This window comes from Hemicordylus capensis, chromosome 2 (genome assembly GCF_027244095.1).
Source record: "Hemicordylus capensis ecotype Gifberg chromosome 2, rHemCap1.1.pri, whole genome shotgun sequence".
In the NCBI taxonomy this organism is placed as follows: Eukaryota; Metazoa; Chordata; class Lepidosauria; order Squamata; family Cordylidae; genus Hemicordylus; species Hemicordylus capensis.
In genome coordinates, this window is record NC_069658.1 from 369287964 (window position 1) to 369302164 (window position 14201).

The 14201-nt window shown below is 41.0% G+C and overlaps 1 protein-coding gene across 3 annotated transcripts in view; it reads left to right on the top strand.

Annotated features, from left to right (window-relative positions):
• The window catches only part of LOC128342511 (rho GTPase-activating protein 7-like), a 131698-nt gene that overhangs the window by 108252 nt on the left and 9245 nt on the right, over positions 1–14201 (top strand). For all 3 annotated transcript variants that reach the window (XM_053289855.1, XM_053289854.1, XM_053289856.1), the window contains 7 exons: positions 622–792; positions 1713–1872; positions 3248–3446; positions 5431–5647; positions 9356–9470; positions 12410–12625; positions 13519–13736. In XM_053289855.1, coding sequence (XP_053145830.1) covers positions 622–792; positions 1713–1872; positions 3248–3446; positions 5431–5647; positions 9356–9470; positions 12410–12625; positions 13519–13736 — 1296 coding nt within the window. The remainder of the gene's footprint in view (positions 1–621; positions 793–1712; positions 1873–3247; positions 3447–5430; positions 5648–9355; positions 9471–12409; positions 12626–13518; positions 13737–14201) is intronic.

The window sequence follows — 14201 nt, forward strand, 5'->3', positions numbered from 1 at the left end:
GCTCTCCCTTGCTGCCCACACAGCAGCATTGCTAAAAGGTGGAACTTCCTTTCACCCCCAGAGAGGGGTGGCAGAATCTAAGGATCAGCAAAATTTGTCACTTCTCAAATTTTGCCGCTGTCAGCAAGTGCCTACTCTGCCTCTGCTTAAATCCACCACTGGATAATGCAGGCTTACTTTTTAGGGCTAATGTAAGGATTATTGAAATAAGGCATCGGAAGTACTTTCAGCATTTTAATTTTATTTAACATACTCGATATTTTTTATTTAACATTTATATACCTCCTAAAACTCGTGTCTCTGGGTGGTTTACCATAAAACATAAATTAAAACAAATTTAAAGCATTTAAACAATCTCAAATTTAAAAACAATGTTGTAGTTTGTTTAAATTTAAATATATATATATTTAAAATGTTAATCATAACAACAACAAATATTTATGTACCACTTTTCAACAAAGGTTTCCAAAGCGGTTTACATAGAGAAATGATAACTAAATAAAATGAAGAACAATTGTTAGATGGGTTCTGAAGAAACAACCCCTTCTATTTTAGAAGAGAAATGGATGGGGAAAAGAGCATTCACACCAAAGAGTATTAATGAAAATGTTTGTTGTTCAGATGTGTGAGGAGACACTGGCCTACTGAAGAATGCACAAGTTTGGGAAATTTCTCTCTACTAATTGACAGTCAGTCAGCAGCTCGCCTAAACCGAATACAAAAACTTGCTTTGTTAAAACTGACTACTTTAATGGACAGATATTCTCCTTCCAGCAAGCAAGGATGGAACTGGTAAGTCAGAATGAAAAGACTGAATTTATCTCAAGGTGATGGTTGTTGTTTAAAGTAAAGAGAACTTATCTTGCATTGGGAATGGAGTTATCATGGAGTAATAGCTGTCTCCCAAAATGTTTTTCAGTCTGTTCATGGTGTCTGTTCGTGTACTTCTGTTCCAGTGTATTCCTTCATCACAAAGTCAAAGTCTTCTAACAACTGAAGAATTCTGTGCTGAATCCCACATATTCTGTGGTTGGCATCAACTAACAAATTAGTGTATCCTAGCTGGGCCGGGTGCAGAGCACCTGCACCTCTAGTTCTCTGCGCCTGGCTGTTCCCTTCCTCCCCTGCCTGTTGCCGTTGCAGCTTTCTCCCGCCCGCCCTGTCTTCCCCCCTCCCACCTGGCCACCTGCCCCCTTCACCATTTCCTTCCTCCTCCTCGCCTGCCTCCACTGCATTTTCTTCTCCTGCCTTCGCCTCCTCGCTCTCTTGCCGTCCAGCACCGTTGTTTGCCCACTTGCCACCGCCGTTAACTCCCGGCCAGCTGCCCATCCCCATCACTATCTGGCAGCTCTCCAAACTCTTGTGAGAGCTGCCACACATGGGATTAGTGATGAGTATGTCTAAGAGAAATAAATATATAGAAGATTCTGTTATCTGCTTACAAAAATTAATTGTGTTTGCTATAACTTGGAGTTCTTTGGCAGGGGACTATCAAAGTGGGTGAAGGAGGGTTGTAGAGGGCCATAAGTGTTTAAGATCAGGGGAATGGGGACTGCCATAGTTGTGTCATGCTGCTGGCACCGGTTACTTTATTTCTATTATTGAAATGCTTTGGTCAAACTATTAGTTTGCATTCAGAATCCCTGATTTGCATTCCAAACCAGAACCGCCCTGAAACCTTGTAAGCTAATGCATTCCTTATGTATTTTCAGGACTGTTCCGAAGTTCATTAGAAAAATAAAAGCCCCTGATTATAAAGATAAAAATGTATTTGGAGTACCTTTACTGTTAAATGTCCAGAGAATGAGTCATCCAGTTCCAAGGAGCATACTCCAAGCTATGGACTACTTAAGAGACAATTTTCTTGATCAGGTAACAATATGAAATGCTGTTGGATCATGCCAGGTGTATGTCTCTGCTGGCTCATACTTGCACAGTCTGTAACTGAAAGTGAGATAGGTAGTTTTTTTCATGTGGAAGTTAGTACTTTATTAAACAAGTACAAATTCTCTGATTAGCCTGCCCTGGATATGTATTTTGTGATGTCTGTTGACCATTTCAAACTGTTATTACCACCCCTTACCAATTTATTCTGCTAATTAACTTTTTTTCATGGTGTAATGGAAAGTGCTTATGACTTGGCATAAACATAAGAAAAGCCCTGCTGGATCAGGCCCAAGTCTATCCAGCATCCTATTTCATACAATGGCCCACCAGATGCCTCTGGGAAGCCCACAGGCAAGAGCTGAGGGTATGCTTTCTTTCCTATCTCTGCTCCCCTGCAACTGGTATTTAGAGGCATCTTGCCTTTGAGGCTGGAGGATGGCCTATAGCCATCAGACTAGTAGCCATTGATAGACTTGTCCTCCATGAAGTTATCCAACCCCCTCTTAAAGGCATCCAGGGGTTTGGCTTAGCCACTTTTCAGCTCTGCCTCAAGATTTGAACCTCTTTATTGGCATATTCATTTTTAAAAACCTTTTTGGTTTTACGATTAGAATAATTAAACAAGATAATCAGTTAAGGATTTGGGAATGGATGTTTCCTATGTTCCAACACATTTATTGGTCCAGTGCTAATAGAGCCAGTTTAAATGTTCATCAGCTCTAAGTCATTAAGAGCAGTAGAGAGCATGGTGAACATATGTATGAATTATTGTCAGTGACAATATAGTACATCTTCTTCTATAGATGAATGGATACATACATTTGAGGACAGATTCATAATCCATGTTCTAGCAGTTTTATCAACAATGTCTTATCCTAGTTAAATAGCAACAAAAAGCCACCCTTTCCTCCAGTTTTTCATTATTGTATTTTGTTCACAGACCATTAGTAGTTATCAAAGTGCCAAATATACAGATTGTGGAACATAGGAAGCGGCCATATACTGAGTCAGACCATAGGTCCATCTAGCTCAGTATTGTCTATGCAGACTGGCAGCAGCTTCTCCAAGGTTGCAGGCAGGTGTCTCTCTCAGCCCTATCTTGGAGATGCCATGGAGGGAACTTGGAACCTTCTGCATGCAAGCATGCAGATGCTTTCCCAGAGCAGCCCCATCCCCTGAGGGGAATATCTACAGTGCTCACACATGTAGTCTCCCATTCAAATATAAACCAGAATCGACCCTGCTTAGCAAAGAGGATAGCTTTCCATTGTGGATATATGGCTACATAGTAATTCCATACATAGTCAATGGGAATTCTTTGGTGGGTTGGATCCTTACTTTTCTATGTTCCCATTCATAGGTTGGCCTCTTCCGAAAATCTGGTGTGAAATCTAGGATCCTCTCTTTGAGAGAAATGAATGAAAATGACCCAAACAACGTAATTTATGAGGGGCAGTCAGCATTTGATGTGGCTGACATGGTAAAGCAGTATTTCAGAGACCTTCCAGAACCTATATTCACTAGCAAGCTCTGTGAATCTTTTCTCCACATCTACCAGTGTATGTAGTTTTAACTTTGTTCTGACTATATTATAAATATTTATAGTAGCTCTATATCACTTCCATGTGCATTGGGTTTAAGGTGGCTTACAGTAAGTAAAACCTATTAAAATCATGTAAATAAAAAGTACAATAATAGAATCATCATAATGTAACTATGATAGATCCCAAGGTGCATGATACACATGATAGAGCCAACTTGCTGAAGCTAAGCAGGTCTAAGTTTTGGTCAGTGCCTGGACACACACATCACTTTTATGAGGGGAAAAAGGCAGGATATAAATGTAATAAATAGACCATTAAAAACTGCAACAAGGTACAATAAGAAGCTGATGCTGAAAATGAAACATGGGTTTTTCTAGATTTTTTAGGTGCTCCTAATAATTTGTTATAAACTGATGTTAGAGACAAGAGAGAGGACAACATATTTGTATTGAATGTACAATAGAAATGTATTGTGCAGAGGACAATACATTTCTTGAATAGTTTCAATGTGGGCTTTTTTTTTTTTAATGTGAGGGGTGTTTGAGCAGAGACTTAAGAAGACTTGCAGCTTTGGTCTGTACATGACCAGAATAATCTTAGAGAAATCAGACTTTCCATAAAGTGAGCATAAATTGCATCTTCTGGATATGTATCCTTCTGTCATGATAAATAGATGGGCATTATAGGGTTGGGCAGATATGTTTTTGGGATGTGCACAAAACTGATTTTGCATTCTGTTCTGAGTTTGGAACGGAATGCAGAATCCCCAGAATGTTCCATCGGAACAACCAGTCGAACTGGTGGTTGCGATGAAATGACTCTGTTCTGAGTCAGAATGTTCTGAGCACCATTTTGGACTCCAAAATTGTGCTCTTCTGGCTTGGCACACATGCAGCAGCCATTTGCTGACCATACAAAGGTTGCCATGAGTGCATAGAGGCCAGAAGAGTGCCATTTTGGAGTTCAAAATAGTGCTTGGAACATTTTGAGTGTTCTGAGTTGGAATGGGGTTGTTCTCTTCTGAGCTTGGAACACTAGAAATGGCCTGGTTCATGGTTGGAATGTTCCGACCATGAACTGTTTTGCATATCCCTACTATGTTCTACTGAAAGAATAAATATAAAGTCGTTGGTGGTAAGATGCTGTCCTCTCTCTTTGTGGTTCTGAAACTTCTGCTAACTGAGCAAAGACACATCTTATTAAGGTAGTGGTTCTCATGTGTCTAGCTGGGGCAGAGCTACCGTCACTATTAAGAGACAGTTGTATGATCCCCACCTAGGGGCATGGGGACAATTGAGCAAGAGGGGATGACAGTCCCACAGCTTCCAGGGTTGTGGTGTGTGTGTGTGTGTGTGTGTGTGTGTGTGTGTGTGTGTGTGTGTGTACACCAAGGCGCCCTTCTACTATGGTCCTGTTGTCCTCTCCGGTACCCAGCTGACGAATGAAGCCTTGGAGACCACCGCATGCATATCCCCACTGCACTTTAAGGTTATCAGGAGAGGTCCATCTCTGGCCACCATCAGCTGGTCTGGTGGTGACTTGGGAATAGGCTTTTTCTGTAGCTGCTCCTGGGCTCTGGAATGTGCTCTTTATGGATATTAGATGCTTTAGCCACCTTTTAGAAGAGCCCTAAAAACGTATCTTTTCGGCCTGGCCTTTAGTGAGTACTGAAATGAATTTAAACTGGTTTTAATTTTGTTTTAATGAGTTATTTATTCATATTTTATCTATTTTTATATTTGTGAACCTCCTAGAGCCATCTGGGTGAGGTGGTATAAAAATCTAATAATTAAAATAACTTTTCAACCCAACATAGCATGCCTCTGGCTATTTTTGGTGTCTTTCTAGTGTTTCTTTTTCTACCGTGAGCCTATTTTGGGACAGGGGACAACCTTCTTACTGTTTTTGCTATGTAAACTTCTTTGTGAAAGTCTTTGTTGAATAGTGGTGTATAAATAATTCTAATATGATTTATGTCCCTCCCATTTTTTTTGTCTAGATCTGCCAAAAGAGCAGCAGTTTTGTGCTGTCCAAGCTGCTGTTCTTCTGCTTCCAGATGAAAATCGTGAAGCTTTGAAAATTCTGCTGCTCTTTCTGAGAGAAGTAGTGGCTTTTGTGAAGGAAAATCAGATGACTCCAACCAATGTTGCTGTCTGTCTTGCACCATCTTTGTTTCACCTTAATACCTTGAGGAGAGAGAGTTCCTCCTCATCTAGGTATCTTTATTGAACACTACCTCCTTTCTTGCTGATCAGTTCTTTATACAATCTTGCTGATTGTTCTTTATAAATGTAAAAGTGCTTCTCCAAGTTGGTCAGGAAGTAGTCTTCCTACTTGCCCATAATATTGTCACTTCTTTTTAAGCTTTGGCCTCTCAGCTTGTGCTGTTTGGCTGTGTTCAGATGCAAATTTTAGATCCAGATGTTGCAGTATGTTCCAAACTGAAGCCCTCTTTTGCGCAAGAACTGAAGCCATTTATTTGTGCAGTATATGGCTGTTGTCCTCTGATTGGGTTGTGTTGTTAAGTGTGTGTGTGAGACATTTATACAGAAGAAAAGCTTTCCATCCAATTTTTTCTCTCAACACTCATTACCACTGTGATATGTATACATAAAAAGGATTATACAAAATCCCTGTTAGGACTATCCTCAACTGCTTCTTATGAAGGAATCAAAAAAGTTTCTTCTATGTCTTTGCAAATCCTGGTCATAGTTAATGTTTGTTGCTGACCTGTTCCATTTAAATGTTAGTTTCTTGCAGCAGCAATTGTATTTCTTGAGGCCTTGCCGGGCACTACTTTCATTTTGAGGAGGATAGCTCAACTTTATTATGAACATTTTAGGGACTGACGAATATGTAGGGATGTGCACGGAACTGGTCCGGAGGCCCCTTCTTCTGTTGTTGTCTGGAAGGGTGGAAAATATAGTCTGCGTGTGCGTCCACCATCACGCACATACCCACCATGCGCATTGCGTGCGCACATCGTGCACATGACTGCAGGTGCACGCGCAGACTATACTTCCGCCTTTCCGGACAACAATGAGGGAAGGGGTGGCAGGGAGCTATGCTGCTGCCCCATGGATTTTGGGAAATAATGGAGCACTGGCGGGGGGAACCGGCGGGAGGGGTAAGTGCACCCTCCCCCTCCCTTAAAGAGCTGCCACCACCACCCCCGATGTCGGATCGCAGCTCCGCGGTTCCTTGCACATCCCTAGGAATGTGTACATTCTTGAGGCACTACATGTAGGCATGAAGGAACACCCTGACAGTAGTTAGATATAGATTGGGTGTGTGCACGCACATGCATCTGTTCTTCTAGTATGTCAAGGGCATTGGAACCATTTCATTGTGGCTTCTTCCAGTGTTTCCAGGTATACCAGAACCCAAAGGTTATGCAAGAGAGACTTTCCCTAGAAGCAGCCAAAAGATGTTGACAGTCTGGCAGATGGGTCTTTTAAAGGAGTATTAATGAACAGTGGAGAAACAGCCAAGGAAGTTTGGTAGACAAATACAGGTGAAACTCGGAAAATTAGACTATCGTGCAAAAGTCCATTAATTTCAGTAATGCAAATTAAAAGGTGAAACTGATATATGAGACAGACGCATTACATGCAAAGAGAGATAAGTCAAGCCTTAATTTGTTATAATTGTGATTATCATGGCGTACAGCTCATGAAAACCCCAAATCCATAATCTCAGAAAATTAGAATATTACATGGAACCAAGAAGACAAGGATTGAAGAATAGAACAATATCGGACCTCTGAAAAGTATACAGTGTACTGTGCTTGATTGGCCAGCAAACTCGCCTGACCTGACCCCATAGAGAATCTATGGGGCATTGCCAAGAGAAGGATGAGAGACATGAGACCAAACAATGCAGAATTGCTGAAGGCCGCTAATGAAGCATCCTGGTCTTCCATAATACCTCATCAGTGCCACAGGCTGATAGCATCCATGCCACACCGCATTGAGGCAGTAATTGCTGCAAAAGGGGCCCAAACCAAGTACTGAATACATATGCATGCTTATACTTTTTAGATGTCCGATATTGTTCTATTCTTCAATCCTTGTCTTCTTGGTTCCATGTAATATTCTAATTTTCTGAGATTGTGGATTTGGGGTTTTCATGAGCTGTATGCCATGATCATCACAATTATAACAAATTAAGGCTTGACTTATCTCGCTTTGCATGTAATGCGTCTGTCTCATATATCAGTTTCACCTTTTAATTTGCATTACTGAAATTAATGGACTTTTGCACTATATTCTAATTTTCCGAGTTTCACCTGTATATCTGAGAGGCTTTGGACATTTGGATAAGTGTGCAGAAAAGCAAGAAAGTGCTTTAAAAGTGCAACTTCATAACTCCTGTGTGCAGGCTGTTGTTCTGGGGAACTACTGGTCTTGCTTCTCATGGGGTAGGAGAAAGATGGTAGAGTTGCACTTTGGAATCATCCTAGTTGTTGTTTGGAAGCTACACTAAGCAGTGTGAAAATTTCAAAAAACAAGTTCTGTGAGTGCAGGTAGCTGTATCAGAATTGCCCCTTTGCCAAAGGCCGGATCCTGATTATATGGCCAAAGTAGTAGGCAAAATTTGTATTTGAGGATGGGAAATTTGTTTGTATCCTAAATGGCATTAGTCTGCCATAGATAGATTCAGATTTTATTTCTGGGGCTCGAAGAAATATTTCTGAGTGAGAGAGCTCAATCTTTGAGAAAGGTAAAGAGAGGCAAAACATGTGAAGAATTTGCTTTTGAGAAGTATACACGTCCCAGATGTATATCAGACTATAAAACAAGTCCGGTGATGCATTGCATTCCCCAAGGATAGAGGAATCTAAAGCTGAGAGGATGACAACACTGTCAGTTGGAGTGAGTGAGTGAACACATGATCAGAGCCAGGAATGTGTCAGAAGAATTGATAGCATTTTCAATGGCACAGTCTTTAGTTCTAGGAGAAGAAACTTGTAATCTTTGGAAGTTGGAGGCCTGGGTGGCGGAGGCTTGTACCATCAGATTTTTCTTTGAGCTCTGTACTGCAGGAGAAGCTGTAGTTATGTGTGTGTGTCTTTTTTATTATTGTTGTTGTTTTAGCTGCACGGTTACTTTGAACGTTAAGTTTAGATTAAAATTTGCTAATATTTTACTTTCCATGTTGGAACTTCAAAAGGGCCTAATCTAACAGGTCTGGCTTAAAGGATTAAAGTAAAGCATCTTTATCTAACGACCTTTTTAGACGTTTATAATAAATGTTCCAAGATAAAGCTATTAGAAATGAATGCCATGCTCTTTGCAGTATGATCTTGGCATGATGCCACAAACAACCTTAAAATATAAATCAACACTCTCTGACAGGGCAATGGAAGCTTTCTCTCTGACTTTTTGGGCCAGCCCTTAGTTAAACACCTCCGATGATGAAAGGTGAATCAATGAGAGTTTTGTATGCACTTTTGACTAAAATGTAACTGACCAGGCTTAGCCGAAGCTTATTATATTGTGATGGGACTCTTTTCATGCTCCATAGAAATAAGCACCTAAGTATACAGGTCTGTATTTGAAATGACAGTTTGTGTGAGTGGAAATTCACTCACACAAAGTTGGAGAGATCACACACACACCCTTTTTCAGAAAGCAATTTACATTCTGTATTTTTTAATGATCTATTCTTAAGGAATTGAGCAACCTGAACTATAGAATTTCAGATTATTGGAAAAGGGTTTTGATATAGTGAATTCTTCCATACAAAAGCAATTAATTACATATCTAATAATCAATGCATGAAAGTGATGGGATGTTCCTGCACACACACTATATAGACCTTGCCTTCCTCTGAAGTGGTAGAGCCCAGACTGTGGTTTGCCACCTTAGTGATTCCTCAGTGATTTAACTTGAACAGGTTGTTCTTTAAATTCTACTCTTTAGGTCCAGCCAGAGGAAATATAGTACTGGCAAGCCTGACCAAAGAGATCTGAGTGAAAACCTGGCTGCAACGCAAGGCCTGGCCCATATGATAATGGAGTGCAACAGACTCTTTCAGGTAAGTTATTTAGAACTTAGAGCAAGAGCTTAGTCTTATGTGCAGACTTCATCCTGCTGCTTAGAAGCTTGTATAGAAGGGTCAGTTTGGGCACTTTGCTAACTAGAAAGTGAAACTGAAGCCCAGCTTTCATTGTTCACAGAACAATTCCAAATAAAACCTTAATAAGCTGTTCATGAGCTGCAGATTATTCTGGTTTTTGTTGATTGCTGTGTACCTTCTGCAGCCAAACCAAGTTACTTTCCTCTGTATTCGACATTCTTGTCTGTGGTTGTTTTCTTGTTAGCAGGGCTTTGTCTCACTGGCAGAAATTTTTTGTATTGAAAAAAATTGTATTGAAAAACATATGTGAGCCTTACCAGTTGGTAGTGAACTGGTAATTGCAAATACCGACAAGCCTAGGGTTTACTATTTTGGCTGGTAGGTTGCATGGTTGCAGTAAAACAATAACTTGCATGGCAGAATTGGGTGACCCTTGTCTGCCCAAATGGCTGTGTGAAGAAGCCTTCAGATAATGATAATCACAATACTACTTATTCTATGGAACAATGTCCCAAAGGGTTAATTGTGAAGATGTGTTTGACGTTCTTTGAGAGAGATGTGTCTTATTTTCTCAGCTGTGTTGCTTAGCCACACAGGATTTAGGATAAACTAAATGCCTGGCTTGGTCTATCCTTCAGTTTATTCCTATCTGTACAAAATGCTCATGCTTGGTTCTTTCATGGCTCATTCTAAATAAGGGGTTGCCCGTGGTAAATGTATAACAAAAGGAATACCACTTCCCAAAATGATAGAAAACATCCTTAAGGATGTTTTAATCCTTTCATAGTTAGCATGTGAGTCTTGAACCCTCCGTTTGAGCATGGCATTTAGTTACACCCATTCATTTTTGATTTGTAGACTTGCTGGCATGTTGTCTTCCTCTGATACGTTGACTGTGTTGGCCTGTTTATGGGAGTTCGACCTGCCAGCATGAGACGTCAGAGCTGTTTAGGCTGAAGAATGTTGGCAAATGGGCCTTCTGACCACTTCTCTCTTGGCATCAGCATTTGCACTGATGTGATCTGCTGCCAAGAAAGAAGTGGCCAGAAGGGCATCTTGTCAGCAGCTTACATCAATCAAATGCTTTTGCCAAGATGCACCTTTGAAACAGCTTTTTGGAAAAGCTAAGCACTCTATAGAAGCCAAAAGGGGCTTTAGTACATGAAGCAGGAAGTTGGTGTTTACTGATTAGAGAGCTCTTCGGTCATTGCACTCTCCCCTTCCACCCCCATCTCTCAGTTTTCACTCTGTTCCACTGACATGCAGTGTGTGTGGGAAAAGAAAAAATCAGAAAAGTTAGAGTAGGAGGCAGTGGGCAGAGATGAAGCTACAAAGGATGGGAGAAGCCATTGACTACTTGTGCAGAATCCAGGGCCCAAAATAAGTTGGATAGATAGATCAGACCTAACTCTTGTTAACCTGGTCTGTCTGTGTTCCTTTGGCCCAGGAAATGTACAATGATCTTGTTAAGTGTTGGGAGTCTGAACAAAGCCCTGAAAGATACATGGTTTGCTTGGCTACACTATTTGCCCCCATAGCTTATGGATTATCAACTCTTCAAGGGAAGCATCTTGGATTAAGAGAGATTCTTTACGTATTCTAAAGCTGCCACTCCAGTCTACCTCAAGTGCCCCCTTCACATGTCCTTGTTTTTGTATGGTGGTTCTTGTTGAGTTTGGAGTACATAAAAATACTTCCATTTCATTTTGTTGAGTCACACAACTTCTCAGCTGCAGGAGTCCTTTTCTCCAGGTCCTCTGCCACAGCCATCAGCATGTAAAAACAAACTAACGCAAGAACACTTCTCCATTACTCATTGTGGTTTGGGGGCTAGTGCAGTTGTCAGAAGAGATGTCCGGTAAAGAATCTGAAGGCACAAGTTGCAGTTACATTGTTAAAGCTAGGCAAGTCTGGCAAGGTGTAAGCTTGCTGGATAAGAAGTTGCTCTGAGCCCTTGGAGAAGCAGAACAGAGGCTATATGTAGAATAATGTTGTTCGCGCCCTACTTCCTCAGGTGGAAAGCTTGATTTTTCTCTTAAACAGAGTGAGCACTGGAGTTATGGTGTGTTTGTAATATTTGTTTTGTATACAAATATACCAGCAGAGCACAACAGAGTACTTGTTACCCCACATCAGAAAGCCCCATAGGCCCCATAACCCCAATATACTTTCAGCCAACTTGAAGTGCTTCCTCTTTGGCTCTGTCCCAACTGCAGATTGTTTCTTCTCCCTCTAACTTGTCCCCCACACGTGCTGACCAATATGTGCTAAGGTTTATGAAGAGGTGCATCCCACGTCTCACATTTCTGCTTTGATTCTGCAATGACTTTATTACTATTATTTCTATATAACTCCCACAAAGCACTGTGGTGGGAAGGCAACAGACACATGGATGAACCACATGCAGCATGTAATTGTAGCTGCAAGCTTGAGAAGACATTCAAGCAATGGCCAGCTACAGATGCCAATTGGATAATGCTTCTTCTCTCCCCCTCAGTGTGTTTGATATCTAGAACATAGGATTTAAAAAGATACAAGCTTTGGAACAAAACAGAGGAAGAAAAAACCCACTCTCGGTTCCTCTGATACAGCCTGATATGGAAAGGCAAATACAGTTAACAGCCAGTATTATTTATTTATTTATTTTATTTCATACCGCCCTTCCAAAAATGGCTAGGGATGCCTCTTTTAATCACCATGTTAAAAAGATGCCTCTTTGCCAAGTTAGCAGGGGTTATATTGTATGTGGCTTGCTATTAAATTTGCATCAGGATTGATATGATGCAAAACCCTTACACTATATATAATAGGAAATCTGATTTGATGTGCATCCTTAGTATCTAGAACTACTTTTAGTCTCATATTGACCTGTTCTTTTTTAAAAAATTCACCTGCAGATGCCTGACTACTACTTTGATCAGGGTTATGAAGATTTGTACGATCAAAGTATCTCCAGTGAAGTAGCTCCACATCAGTACTGCTTATCAAAGCACTCTAGCACAGTGACTTCTCTGGAACACTCCATGCAGGACTTGCTCAGAGATGCCAAGGAGAAATTCAAAAGCTGGGCTCCTTGCTCCATCATGGAAGGAGTAGACTCAGGACATAAAAAGGTGACTTTGGCATGAGGATGTTTAATAAGGTTTGAAAGGAATGACTTTGACAATGGTATTTATAGTTCAGCATTTGTGAAATCGGCCAAATGGCTGGCTAGTAGTATCTTGCCCTACCTGAAAAGAAGCACTTCCCTCTGTGAGGAGTAGACCATGCATTAATTAAATACTAGTTGGCCGAGGCGCAGAGCATCTGTGCCCCTAATTTGGGTCAGCCGCCACCGGCTGGCCGCCTCCTCCCGCCCACTTTCCTGCTGCCGTTGTTTGTTGTTTTCTGTCCTGCTCACAAACTCTTGCGAGATTTCTGCCATTTTCTGTCCTGCTCATGCCACGCATTTTTTCCAGCATGTTTACGAGAATTGAATATATTCATATTGGCCTGTGGAAGAATTTTGACAGAGATAGTAAAAGTGCACCAGTGCCCTCTAAGCTCTGTATCCAAGCTAGGAACATTGAGTTGTATCCTAAGAAAGTTAGGTGTGTTAGTCATAACTGACTTTGTGTCCCATTAATATTAGTGAGACTTAAGATTCCAAGCTCTTTTAGGATACTTATTTATTATTTAGTGCATTTATATATCGCCCTATACAAAAAGTCTCTAGGCTGTTCACAATATAAAAACCATTAAAACATTAACATGATTAAAATATAACCCCTTATTCTTTTTTGAGATGGTGTGATATGTAATTCCTTAATGAGCAAAGGAACCATGTTATACTGACAGTTGTTTCTTCCTAGACATTCCTGGAGCAGCATGTTCCTGCCACATACAAGTAGCTCCCATGCTGTCCCTTGAGATCTGTATATTGGGTTGATACCCTTAGAGATCACTTAGAAAGTCACTCAATAGACTTTCATTGCTGTCAATGACTGTGTTTAATCTGCTTTCTAAGGTGGATGATAACTACCATGTCCGGTTATGGAAAGCTTCTGTTGAAATTGATGCTGTCCCTAAAGTGGTTCTACACCGTGTACTGATGGAGCAGCACCTATGGGAGCCAAGTCTCCAGCAGGCAAAGGTCCTAGAGATCTTAGATGATGAAACAGATATTTACCACTATACAACAGAAAGCATGTCTCCACTTCCTCCACGGGACTATGTCGTCTTGAGGTAAGCTGTTAGCTCCTGCAAAGGGGTGGTAATACTCTGATTGCCAAAGTTTAAACCCTCCTTGACACAAGGAAGATAGCTTATTTTTTATATCTTTTGAACTGCACATTGATGACCCTGATCTTTCTGTTAGGCTGTCTGTGAAAGCATTCGAAACAGACTGAGCTTCATAATGGAGCACAGCTTATGATGGAAGCACATTTTAACCCCCCCCTTCCCCCAAGTGGAGATAAAAGGGATGAAAGTGCTTTAGAGGTTCAGAGGACACAGTCTAAAGCTTGTAAATTGGGGTGGGTGGGGGTGGGCTTGTTCTCTAGAGAAACCATGGTTCTTGTGTGACCAAGAATGAAATCTATATATTTAATTCTCTTGGGACATGTGTGCCCAGCATTTGGCGGCGGAACTCTCGCGACATGCTGCAAGAGTTCTGAAGTGAGGGCTGAGGAGGAGAGAAAGGCGGCGGCG